General features: G+C 44.6%; 1 protein-coding gene across 1 annotated transcript; it reads left to right on the top strand.

Moving 5' to 3' along the window:
• Positions 1-129: 129 nt before the first annotated feature.
• On the top strand, positions 130-7147 carry smpd1 (sphingomyelin phosphodiesterase 1). The gene is made up of 6 exons (XM_018730493.2): positions 130-1135; positions 4058-4836; positions 5052-5223; positions 5450-5526; positions 5873-6018; positions 6518-7147. Exons 1-6 carry the CDS (start codon positions 917-919, stop codon positions 6949-6951), a joined length of 1827 nt encoding a protein of 608 aa, XP_018586009.2. The 5' UTR covers positions 130-916; the 3' UTR covers positions 6952-7147.
• The last annotated feature ends 6417 nt before the right edge of the window (positions 7148-13564 follow it).

Here is a 13564-nt window from a genome sequence, read left to right as displayed (position 1 = left end):
TTAAATTAATGAGAAAATGCCCTTAGTTTTACATGTGTGCTTTATGTAGTTTTGTCTTACACTTTGCAGCACAGGAAGATGATTACATTTTTGTTAACTTATCTTTCAAACAAAATAGTGATAGCAGGTTTTTCAGTGGAGGGGGTGAAACCACTGTCAGATAGTAAGGTTCCTGAGCAAGTTCAGCACATGGACAAGCTGAAGGAAACACGACAGTGACTACGAAGGGACAGATGGCTACCCATCAACCCACGCATGCATTTATTCAGTATCTACGCTGAACGTCGTCAACAGTCCAGTGGTACCTTTGTTGTCTAAATACAAAAGCTACAGGCACGCTACGGTTCGCGTGCATTAACTGCATATCCCACGTGACATAGGACGCCGCGTTGACAGCGAAAGCAGATTATTGCAGCTGAACCCGCAGAACAAACGGTGCAATCAGAGAGCGCCGCGGCAGGTCACGTGAGCAGTCAGGTGACTTGTTGCTGACACCGGCGACATGGGCTGCCGCTACAGCGTTGCGGGGTCAGTGCGCTGGGTACCTTCTGCGGGACGACGGGCGGGCGATGCCGCTGACAGACCACCGCAAGGCGCGTATGAAGTGGTGATCTGGGCAGCGGCGCTTATTTAACGGCTCCGCCCGCGGACGTGTCCTGCGCGCTGGATGGTGAGCGGAGTGGTCGAGCCACACGCACACAGACGCGGAGCCGAGCAGGTCGGTGGAGCAGCGCAGAGCGGGAGAGCAGTTGCCGTTCGTGGGTGTGCTGACATTGCGTTCGGATCCGTTCTCCCGTCGTGGTAACGCAGCAGTCAGCGAGTCGCGTCACTTTCGTTCTGCCGAGCCGTGCCGTGGGCCGCTCGCTGCTTCGCAGGGCTCCCTCATCCAGCTGTTCTCTTCGCGCACCGAGACAGGATGAAGCCGAGCGCCCACGGGCTCCTTCCCCCTCCCCGTGTCCTGCTCCTGTTCCTGCTGCTGTTCTCTCCGCTGGCCGCGGCTCACCCTCTCCACCAGAGCGGCTCTTCGCTCCGCTTCGTGGACGTGCTGTCCGCGTCCCGGGCGGACTTCGGCTGGAGGAACGTCACGTGCTGGGTGTGCAAGGCCGCGTTCGCGGCGCTGGACGTGGCGCTTATGGTAAAGGACGCGCGCGCGCGCTTGTTATTTTATTTCCCCCCCCCCTTTGTTGTTTTGTTTGTTTGTTTGTTTTGTTTTGTGACGTCAGAGTGAGAAAGAGTGAGGCTAGTTGTGCACGAGAAACTGTTTAGTGACAGAAATCATGTCATGATCAATTCGATAGCTAACGCGGTCTTTCAAAACTTGAGAGAGAGAACACCTCAGGGCAACTTCGAGACCTTGGCTTATCGAAACTTAATAAAACCCGTGTAAATACTCGGCGCGAGAAAGTGGTATAAATCAATAAACTGTAAAGTTATGTTCTTTGTAATTCTGTTAAATAAAAAATGCGGTATGACCCCGAGTCTGAGAAGAATGGAGGGCGCATCCATGCCATGCCATGCATGATACTCTTCAGTTTGACCTGTTGCGTTTCAATTTCATCAAGATGAAGGAATTTTCTGGAAATGTAACGGGGGGGGGGGTCCAGCAGACTTAATGCCCCCCCCCCCCCAATTTTCAAATTCATGTCCTCCAGTATTTGACAGGATGTTATGCCACTGAAAAGATAAGAATGGACAAATGGAATATGTTTATTATTAATTAAAAAAAAAAAAAAAAAAAACCCACTTAACTGCACCATGTTCTGGTGATCTCGGGACGAAACGATAGACACCACGGTAGACCAGAGAGCTTTTCGCACCTTTTGAACCCAGTAAAATGTTTTTACCGTGTGGCGTTCCTTGATTCGAGGCAGACCAGGTCGACGTGCAAAGCTGGGATCAGGAAAAAAAAAAAGTTTGTCGTAGCAGACGGAAGTGTTTTTGGGTCACTGTAAAACCTGAGCCAAGAAGCTGGTGAGACCAGTGACCTGTTTCCAGAACCTCTCTGACGCTAATTTCACGTGCTTCATTTCTGCGCTTTCAGTACGGCGCATTAGAAGGTGTGCGAACTCAGCTGATGAGTTCAGTCGTCTCTTGCAGCTCCACAGCGAATAAATAAAAAGTTTGACTGCTCTACCGCTGGACCTCATAACTTCTTTTGGTCTTGCCTCAGATACAACGTTATGTGCGTTTACACGGCACCTGAAAGCAGATCAGAATTGGGTTTTATTTGCCAAGTGTGCTGACGCATGCAAGAAATTTACTTTGGTGCTTTCAGTATTGCAGACAATAGACTAGAGAGACAGCTGACACAGAATAAATAAAAAGCATATTTACAGAGTAAATGGGGGGGGGAATAAATTACAAAAGTGATAGAATATATTGTACTGATAGACCTATAGGGGAGTGTAACTGTTCATGAGGGTGATGCCCAAGGGGGGAAAAAACTGTTCTGGTGGATGGTGGTCTCTAACGCCTGCCAGAGGGGCATGGTGGCACAGCGAGTAGCGTAGTAGTGTCTGCGTGGGTTTCCTCCGGGTGCTCTGGTTTCCTCCCACAGTCCAAAGACATGCTGTTCAGGTTCCCCCACATGAGTGACAGAGAGAGTGTGTTTCACTGATGTATGGATGAGTGACCCAGTGTAAGTAGTGTATCTAACAGTGTAGGTCACCTTGGTGAAAAAGGTGTGTGGGCTAGTAACTCTACATAGTATCCATTGTATGTTGCTTTGGAGAAAGCATCTGCTAAGTGAATAAATGTAAATGTTTGGAACAGGGGAGAAGTGTAAAGAGTTTGTGCCCAGGGTGTGTGGGATCATTGACGATTTTGCTTGCCTGTTTCCTCGTTCAGGACTTGTACAGGGCCTGAAGGGTAGACAGGGATGCGCTAATGATCCCCTCAACTGTCTTGACCGTCCTTTGCATCCTAATTCTGTCCGATCTGGTGGCCGAGCCAAACCAGACAGTTACAGCAGTGCACAGGATAGACTTGATGACAGCTGAGTAGAACCGGATCGGCAGGTTGAACTTCTTCAGTTGGCAAAGGAAGTACAGCCACTGTTGGGCCTTTTTCATGATGGATTCAATGTAGGTGTCCCACTTTAGGTCCCGGGAGATTGTAGGACCCAGGAACCTGAAGGACTCCACGGCTGACATGGTGCTGTTGAGAATGGTGAGGGGGAGAAGGGCAAGGGGGGGGTTCCTCCTGAAGTCCACAATCATTTCCACTGTTTTGAGCATGTTTGGCTCCAGGTTGTTTTGACTGCACCAAGCAGATCTCTGGTAACTTAAAATGTGGATACAGAAAGAGGAGGTGATCGATTTGACAGGTTGACATGAACAGCATGTGGAAAAAGTACCATGTGAATGGACAAGTTATTTCTTGTAACCTTGCTTTATTGTTGAAATGCTACTTTTCCATCTTCGCTCTTGAGGGCTCTTTGCACCGATGAGCAGCAGTGGAAAATTTTGTGTGGTTTTTACCCACAGACACATTGTTCTTCATATGCTGTGGAAACGGGAACTGCTGTTTGATCGGCAGAACACTTTGCTCGGTGGGCTTTGAATGTGTGACAGTAAACTCCTGTGGTCATGATGGTGTTACTTACCATTTTCTCTCTTGCAGCAAATGCTGCAGAGAAAGATTGCTGTTGTATATCACCCTAGTGTGAATTTACCATAATGCAGCTGAGCAAGAACAATGCAAAAACTTTGTAGCGTACAAGTTGAGCAGTGATGGAACCAGCCTTTGTGTAAGCAGTGTAGTGAATGGCTGTTGATTTGCTTCTCTCATTGTCTGTGTTGGAGTGTTTTGCATGGCCTCTTAACCCTTTTCCATTCATCACTTTGAGACATCTTCATTGAGCTTTTATTGCTGGGTGTTTTTAGCTCATTATTTCTGCTCAATAGTCCAAGTGGGTGGGTGGGGAACCACAAATCTACAAGCCTGCCATCAGAAACGCAGTTGGTTAGACTTGTTTATCATTTACTGGTTTGACTGTGCCTGCCTTTATCCTCTCCTAGACATCATCCGGTGATGCTTTTTTTTTCTTTTGATGCAGAGTGAAGCAAATGATGAGCGAGTGGCTCAGGTTGCCGGCGAGGCCTGCGTGCGACTTCGGCTCGCTGACGAGCGTGTGTGTCGCCAGATCACAGAGTTGTTCCGCGATGATGTCATCCACGCCCTACAGCAGTCAGTGCTGTGGCCTTCCGAGGCCTGCGCGCTGTTGGTGGGTTCTGACTGCGGTCACTTTGACATATACGCCCCTTGGAATGTCTCACTGCCTCCTGTGCCTAAACCCCCTGTGGTGCCGCCATCCCCACCCCGGGACGGCTCCCCTCGAAGCCGGGTCCTGTTCCTTACAGATGTGCATTGGGATCAAGCATATGCAGAGGGCAGCCCTGCTGACTGCAAAGACCCGCTCTGCTGCCGGAAGGACTCGTATAATGTGGTTAGTTCTCACCGTCGCACTGCTGGCCACTGGGGCACCTACGGTAAATGCGACCTACCTCTTCGTACTATGGAGAACTTGCTGGAAAATGCTGCTCAAAATGGGCCTTGGGACTGGGTCTACTGGACTGGGGACATCCCTGCCCATAACGTGTGGGCCCAGACACGCAGTGAGCAGCTGGAGGAGCTCAAAGTGGTGTCACGGCTCATCCGCAAATACCTAGGCTCAAACGTGACAGTGTACCCAGCTGTGGGGAACCACGAGAGTACCCCAGTGAACAGCTTCCCCCCACCATTTGTCCGTGGAAACAGCTCCTCCAGCTGGCTCTATGACACCATGGCTGAGGAGTGGGCCCCATGGCTGCCACAAGAGGCACTGCAAACCATACGGTAGGAATGAGATTCAACACACATAATATATATTCATTTCTGGAGTGTAAGGAAGGTGGATCATCCTTTTGTAAAAACATTGTCATATTTCATTTTTTTTCTTTCTCCTGTTGTTTCTGTTTTTGCCACCACTGGCTTACTACTGATATTATTCTTTGAAGTATCATGCCTTGTTATGCATTCTCATGGAACTCAATGAATTGTTGCTTCTCCAGGCAGGCTGGGTTCTACACAGTACGGGTGCAGCCTGGCCTCAGGGTGGTCTCTCTCAACATGAACTTCTGTGCCAGGGAGAATTTCTGGCTGATGATTAACTCCACTGACCCTGCAGACCAACTCCAGTGGCTCATAGGTATCCTTCAGGAGGCTGAGAACAAAGGGGAAAAGGTGAGTGCGTAAGTGAGGAGACAGATGGTAGAGCAGCCAAAATAGGACCAGATTGTATGTGGGCAAATGTTTTGTGATATGGAGTGGTATGTATGTAAGGAAAGCCATCCTGAAGAGTAAATTGAACACTTGTTGAGACTAGCTGGAAACCTTCCTGAAAGGCTTGTGGTTACTGGTGACCAGGTCAGTGTATGGAAAGTCTTATTTCTGTTTTTTCCTAATTCAGGTACACATTATTGGCCACATCCCACCAGGACTGTGTCTGAAGAGCTGGAGCTGGAACTATTACCGCATCATCAATAGGTTAGTGCTTGCCAAACTGAGGCTTGAATCCACACTTACTTATCTATAATTCTCATTTCATGATTATCATTTCTTGGTTCTTCTGTGACAGGAAGGCCTCAGTCAGTTAATCATTGAAACCTGTAGAAGTGTCTGTTTTCTCCTGCATCTCAGATCCAAGCTGCAGGTCATTGTCTCTAATCTAAATCCTCAGGTGTTCAGGTTGCCAGGCACCATTTTGATGTTCACATTTGTAAATAAAGTTATTCCTTTACAGGTTCAAAGATCTTTGTATGTTTACAAGTCCTGCTGTCTCTTAGAACAGTTGCTCTTAAGTGTTTTTTCTTCCATTCCCCCTGTTGTGTAGATATGAAAGCACAATCATGGGTCAGTTTTTTGGCCACACTCATGTAGATGAGTTCCAAATGTTTTATGACGAGGAGACATTGACCCGTCCATTGGGTGTAGCCTTCATCGCCCCTAGTGCCACCACCTACATCAACCTCAATCCAGGTAACGAGTATCTGAACGCTTGCTGTCCTTTCCTGGCCTGTTGTAGCCAAGGATGTCAGCACCAGTCACAGTTCCCACCACCTCTCTCTCTCTCCCTCCCTCTCTCTCGACCACATTTGGAAGCTCAGTAGGTTTTATTAGTTCCTTTGGCAATCCTGCCCATAACATAAAATAATATATTCTGTAATTTGTAGAGTATTTTTTACATTAGCAGAATGTTTTAATATTAATGAAATCTGTAATAAGGTGTGTGTGTGTTTTAGCCTAATATTTCTAAATAGGGTTGTATTATTAAACCATTTTCATCTTTTTTTTTTTTAATGCAGTTTGATTTACTGAGGTTGCAAGTAGCTTATTTAGCAGTAAGCCTTTCTGAAACAATTCTGCGTATCATTCCTGAAGGGTACCCTCTAGGATTTCTGCAAGTGCCTTTTCTACACAAGTTTGGTTGAGCACAGCAGTGAGTATCTAAATGTGGTTCTCTGCCCTTTGTGTTCAGGGTACCGTGTGTACTATATTGATGGAAACTACTCAAACAGTTCTCGTTTGGTTCTGGACCATGAGACGTACATTCTCAACCTGACCGAGGCCAACAACCACAGCCATGCCCCTTCCCTCTCTGGTGCTGGCCCTGTTCCTAATCCCAAGTGGACCCTGCTCTACCGAGCTTCTGAGGCATATGGGCTAAAGACTCTCTTTCCAGCAGATTGGGACAAACTAATTGGGATTTTCTTAGCCAATGACCAGGTTTTCCAGAAGTTCTGGTACTTGTATCACAAAGGCCACATCTCTGAGCCATGTAAGGATGCTTGCAAGTCGTCCACGGTGTGCTTCCTACGCAGCGGGCGGTATGATGACCCTGAACAGTGCAAGGATCTGGGCTTGGGCCGCAGGGAAATGGCAAAGGCCATCAGGAGGAAGACTGTGTGCTGAGACAGCTCAGCTCAGGCCTGTCCAGCTCACATGGTGGTGTGGTTTGACGAGGCAAAGGCTCACACTGATGTTCTTGAAAAGATCCTCAATCCAAACGGGGAGCCTGCAGTACATTTTTGTCAGATAGCGTATTTATTTTTAAAAAATTAATTCTTTACTCTGTAGACTTCTCAAAAGAATGTTAATTTTGAATTTTTTTTTTTTTTTTTTTTTTTTTTTTTTTTAAGCAGCATTGAATTTTCATACTTTGTCAGTTTTTAGATGCCGCAACTGTTCTGTGGAGCTGTTTTCATTTATGGCACAGCGGTCTTCACCCTTTACATCACTATCAGTGTCTGTCAAGTTATTATTCAAAGAGTTTCCAGACTGGTTTCTCTTTGAATGTCTTCATGTATTACCATGATCATAGCCACACGTAGCACCAGGCATGTTGGCTATAAGGCTGTGTCAGAATAAAGCATTTTGAGTAATAAATATATAGCAGATTGAGTGTTAACATGCCTTTTGCATTTTCAGCATTAAAACATACTTCATATGAGAGAGTGAAGTTTTGAATATGTATGACTATCTTGCCAACTCTCATGGTTAATCTTGGATTTATTTAATTTTTATTTGCTGCTGAATGTTTAGCAATAAAATTTTAGCACATGAATGCTGTGGTTAGCTGTCTACTGTATGTGGTTCAGGTATTAAAGTTCTCAGTATGAGAGATTTCATTTGGGGAAATATGAAATGTGACCACACAGTTGAACTTGAAATGAAGTCCTATTTGGTGTCTGAAATGTTTGAATAGTGAAATGCACATCACATTTTTGTATGCTCTGTAACTGAAACTTGACAAAATTAGTTGCCTTATCTTTGTCATTGATCTGTAGCATCCAGATTTGACTATAACAACATTTCTTCCCCTTCCCAGGGCCAGCTGAGCCATATCATGTATCAGCACAGTAATGTATGTAGGCACCATTTCCAATTCCATGTGACACACAGGTCTTGAGAATATCTAAAGATCACAGATGATGCCTACTTTTAATCCCTTCCTGCATCTCAATCCCAGAACACCACCCATCAGTAGCTGGTATTTGTCACTTTTATGGATTGTATGAACATGTGCACTTGTAACCTTCTTGGACTCTAACAAAATATTTGAAGTAATATATTTTCAATGGTTTCCTTCATTAGAATACCAGGAGTTTTACATTCCAGTATGTTTTATATATGTACAGAGTTTTGCATCAATGTATAGACTGGTGTTTTTCCTTCTGTAAATTGTAATGTGTAATCTTTTTGTCTTCCTGATTTCCAACTAAAATGGCATTGATTAAAAGAAAAATGAGAAATTAATCTGCAGCTGACAAAATATTGTTTATTGGTAACCTAACACTTAATTGGTCAACACCATATACATGAGTAGCATAACTGGTGTACTGGTTTATGCAGAAAAGTAGGGATTTATCTGGATAGAAAGATTCTATATTTAAAATTAGTAGTTATCTGCACAAATAGTCCTTGCGACATCATGTGCTAGCATGCATTTATAAATTAATTGCTCCTTATTTGTAACCATGTCTAACTCTAGGATGCCTTTACGCCATCAATCTAACTACTCATATAATGAATTGATCTTTATGATGATGCTGTTCATATCCAAGCAAGATAACACTGACATTAGATGGTGCACACATACATTTGCTCATGCTCTTCCTCAGGGCCTGTGTGTGAAGTATGGTGATTTAAGAAGACAGCAGACACCCCTTCTCTTTGGCAAGTTCCAGTGATCAAAGTGAATGACATTGCAGATTGGTCCACCCAATTCCCCAAAGAGTAACAACAGCTCACAATATGCAAATAATACCTGAAAGGGAAGGAAAAAAACAGCACTAACCCTATGACTAAACGCAAAATAGAAATAAGTGCTCAGTAAGAAGTGATGACTAATTCTTTACAACAGTCTAGGACAGCTGAACATCTATATCTACATACTAATAAGGCTTATAGATAGATGTCTTAACTGTGTCCAACAAGGTCCATCCATTTTTTTTTTTGGCATTATTTCACTTGCAGTAACCGAGGACTTGGAGCTGTAGGTTGCCTGAAGAGATAAAAGATGTCTGAAAACATACCTTAGTACCTACAAGGGGACAACATTAGACAAGTCTGAGAACAAGTTGGGCTTGTGCAGACTCACTCAGAAAGTCATGTAAACTTGCGGTTAGTGCCAGTGCTGCTCAACTCATGACCAACTCTTCTAAATTGTTTGCAGGAAATGTCTTAAGCGCTACATAAATTGCTATGCAGTCAGATTTACTTAACGGATGAACATGAGTATTCTTTGTTGTACGAAGAAAGTTGAGTACTTACTAGATGCTCACTCCAACTTGGGCTAAATTGTTGGCTACCAAACAGAGATGGAGAAGTAAAGGAGATACCTTATCCTTTGACCACTGGATAGAGATGGTATGCCTCCTCTAAAATAATGCAGCTCATAAGCCATGTTTTATCTGTAACTAAGTCAATTTCTTGGTGAGTTACATTGTTTCCGAAAAACCACACGTTGGACTAAATGTAAATGAAGAGCTTATCAAAGTTGAGAGAAGCAGAGCTAAAGTCCTCCCTTCTTTGATTAACTTTCTGATTGAAGCTATGAAAATGAAATACAAGCTATTGCTGTTATGAATCTCATTCAGACTCAGCAGGTATGAAAAATACAGTTCGGTATGCTTTTATTTGCTCGGGCAAGGTTGCTAGTGATCAGCGGCAAAGTATCTGTCGGCTTTTGCCAGTGTCATTCAACGGTGTTGTTTGAAGCACGTGAAGACCGCTGCTGCAAGAGCTGATTAACGGGAAGGATTAGTCAAACTGCATGAGGCTGGAAAACGTTACGCTGAAGTTCCAACTGTCAACCACAAAAGATGTGGTGTCACACTGCCAAGAGGAACAGTAGATATCGGCATGCAGCTAATAATAAAGGTTGTGCCAAGAGATGAACTATGGGTAATGCGTACCAGAAAAATGACAGTATCAGACAAACTTTCCATGATTTGGTGATTATTTGGTTGAACCAAAAGCTCATCATCTGTTGCTCAATGCACTTTTGCATGAATAGATGCAAGTGCAGTCAAGTCAAGACCAGTTTGCAGTGGCCTCATGCATGTGTCCAAGGCGAAGGAAGAACGGAAGTGGTTAGCCAATGCCTTCTTGCGCGCCTGTCCTGGGAGGAGCCGAAAGGGGAGAAACCTGCAAACTCCACATTCTGACATGCAGTACACTGCAATTAACACTGTAAACATGGCCCGTTTGTAGACTGGGGATTCAACTTTCGTTCTGACATTCATGCCACAATCTTCACACAGCACCTAAATGTGTACTAGTGAACATAATATGAGGTAAATATATTTGTTTGTTTAGAATTTTAGATTTGAGGAGCCATTTCATTTTTGACTGGGAGCATGAAATACCCACATCAGCGTGGTCATAATATATGTCATTGTACTTTTTTCTGCTAGTCCTGCTAGGTGTTCCCTTAGCTGTGTCATGCACTCTTGATAATGCATCATCCTAAGGGGATTTTGGGTTTATTCATAAAGTGATCACCTCTAGGTGCAACATGCATGTAAGAGGAGATGCTAGCGAGGAAGCTGCTGCTACATGCTTTCCATTATTGCACAGAGGCCCGAGATTGTAAAATCAACATGACATCTCTTTTTCTGCCCTCAGATACATAGTTAATCACATGATTTGTGCACAGTATCTCTTGCTCAAGACCTGTAACAGTTGCATTCCTTTGGCCCCAACCCACTTGCAGATGGCTGTTTTGGGGTAAACAAAGGACAGTCAAATATGCTGACTTAAATGTTATACATTAAAGATGACCTGGCATGCCTTTCTGGCCTCAGGTATTGCTGAAGGAGTCAGTTTGTTTTGCAAATCCTAAAAAAAGAAATAAGGAAACAAGATACCGTACATGTACATTGTCGGTGAAGGCGGGGGGACTTTACAATGCCGACGCATTTCACAAAGCAGGATGGTGTGAATTGGTAAGGCTGCTTGTGACCAAAAAAAACTAATTTGCTCTACTGTCTGGGGTGAGGTTGAGTGCTTTAATAACATACCAAAAAGTATTGCATTAATAAAACTGTTTGCCCTTTTATTTTCTTCCAGTGAAAGCTCCTTCCAGGAGGTGTGGTTATGAAATGGTCATAATTGTCCTTACCTTATCCGCTAGCTTCTCAGTTAATTGTATTTTCTATGAGACGTACGTCGCTTTGGAGAAAAGTGTCTACTAAATGAATACATGTAAATATATGGAAATATGAACACAATTTGGATCAAAGGTGTTTTTAACTCATTTTTTATAAAGGCGCTTATGGTATTTTACGCCTAACTCACAAGTCCACAAGTAATACTGGAGTAATTCAAATGTTTTTCAATTTGTTAGTGAGTAAAATTCTGTAAAAATGTCAGATATACTACTAATTTGTAAGACTTTTAAACATTTTTAACTTCAAGATACACACACACACATTTTCAGAACCACTTGTCCCATACGGGGTCACGGAGCCAACCCGGTAACACAGGGCGTAAGGCCGGAGGGGGAGGGGACACACCCAGGACGGGACGCCAGTCCGCCGCAAGGCACCCTAAGCGGGACTCGAACCCCAGACCCACCGGAGAGCAGGACTGTGGCCCAACCCACTGCGCCACCACACCCCCCAACTTCAAGATACATTAAATTTAAAAAAATAAAATTACCAAAAGTCTAAATAGATTATCTGTACAAACTCCTGTAAAATCTTAAGTGTTGACTGAGTCATCCTGTTTTTGTCTTGCAGCTTTTGTTATCTCCACCTTTCTCACATTTGAATTTATAAACATAGCAGTAAACCTGAGATTGTATTTTCACTATCATACTGAGCAGCAAAAATGTTTAACCATACTCCAGTTTTCCTTCTACCTGCCATTCATTTGCAAAGGACAAACAAGTCAAGAGTTGCAAATTTGGGATCAGGGCAAAGTTTGATGAACTGGGTCATGTGATCTGTTACTGGAACTTGTACGTCATTTTCGATGTTCTTTTCCAGCTCCACTGGTAACATGATGGTGTAGCCGGTAGCATGGGTGCTGCACAGGGCATGGCCTGTACAGTCAAGTGTACGTTCAATTTTCGTTCGGTCTGTGCAGAGTTTCATGTTCTGCCCCTTTTTACGTGGATTTTCTCAATTTTTGTTCTGCGAAAAAGACATCCGAAGACATGTTTCTGCTAAACTGATGACTAGCGTAAATTCCCTGCAGTGTGACGCTATATGTATGGCTATCCTGCAAAGGACTGGCAACCCACCCAAGGTGTACCCTTACTAGCTGAGTGTCCTGTGCTTCCTGAATTGGCTCCAGGCCACCATGACCCTGCACAAGACAAACAATTATCTATTATGATAGTTACTGCTCTTTCCAGGTATTACATGATAAAGGGTAAGTGTAGGAACATTGAGCCTTGTTTCCTATTGTCACATGATTGTTTTTAAAAAAGAGGAAATCATTCACCCATCTACAGTATATACCAGAGCAATGTAATGCACTTACATAGAAACATGGCTGCAGGTAGTGCACTAGTTAGAACTGCAGCTTTTTCCCTCAAAGGATCCAAGATGAAATCCCACCTCGTCTATGTAGAACCTTTGAGAAAAGAACCTACACTGAATTGCTCCAGCAAACAAATTACCCAGCTGGCACACATTCAAGAGGAACAACCTTCCTAACCACACACACACACACACACACACACACACATTGTCTGAAACCGCTTGTCCCGAGTGGGGTCACAGCGAACCAGAGCCTAATCGGGCAACACAGGGCACAAGGCTGGAGGTGGAGGGGACACACCCAGGACGGGACGCCAGTCCATCACAGGGCACCCCAAGCGGGCTCGAACCCCAGACCCCCCAGAGAGCAGGGCCCGGTCAAGCCCGCTGCGCTCCCCCTCCCTTCCTAACTGACGTCAAGCAATGTTTTCTATGGTTACAGGCAGCTTTGACGAGGCAACACCTCAGTCAACCAGCTCGTAACAAGAGAGGCTCAGAGGAACGCAAAGGGGGTTGTAGGCCCAGTGGGGGCGTGGTGGTGCAGTGGGTTGAACTGAGTCCTGCTCTCCAGTGGGTCTGGGGTTCAAGTCCCACTTGGGGTGCCTTGCAATGGACTGGTGTCCTGTCCTGGGTGTGTCCTGTCCCCCTCCAGCCTTCTGCCCTGTGTTGCCAGGTTAGGCTCTGGCTCCCCGCGACCCCCATATGGGACAAGTAGTTCAGACAGTGTGTGTGTGTGTGTGTTGTAGGCCCAGCCCTTCAGATGTCCATTCCAGTCCCGTGTAGGACATTAGGGTGTAATAGAAACCCTCAGCTGAACCTTTCAGTGGTTGTGCTTGCGAGGTTGCAGACAGGATGTGGCATACATGTCCACTGCTACTCTGCTCAAAAGAAGCCTTCAGATCAATTCATGCTTCTATTTTATCCATTAAAACAAAAATGTATGTGTAATGTATTGAGTGCAGTTCACCAACAAAAGACAATCAATTTTAATGTGTAACCTATTTATTTGAAATAGAATTCACATGTAGACGACT

Source organism: Scleropages formosus, chromosome 4 (assembly GCF_900964775.1).
Source record: "Scleropages formosus chromosome 4, fSclFor1.1, whole genome shotgun sequence".
In the NCBI taxonomy this organism is placed as follows: Eukaryota; Metazoa; Chordata; class Actinopteri; order Osteoglossiformes; family Osteoglossidae; genus Scleropages; species Scleropages formosus.
The sequence above is the reverse complement of the archived record's forward strand: the minus strand, read 5'-3'. Positions and strand labels throughout refer to the sequence as shown.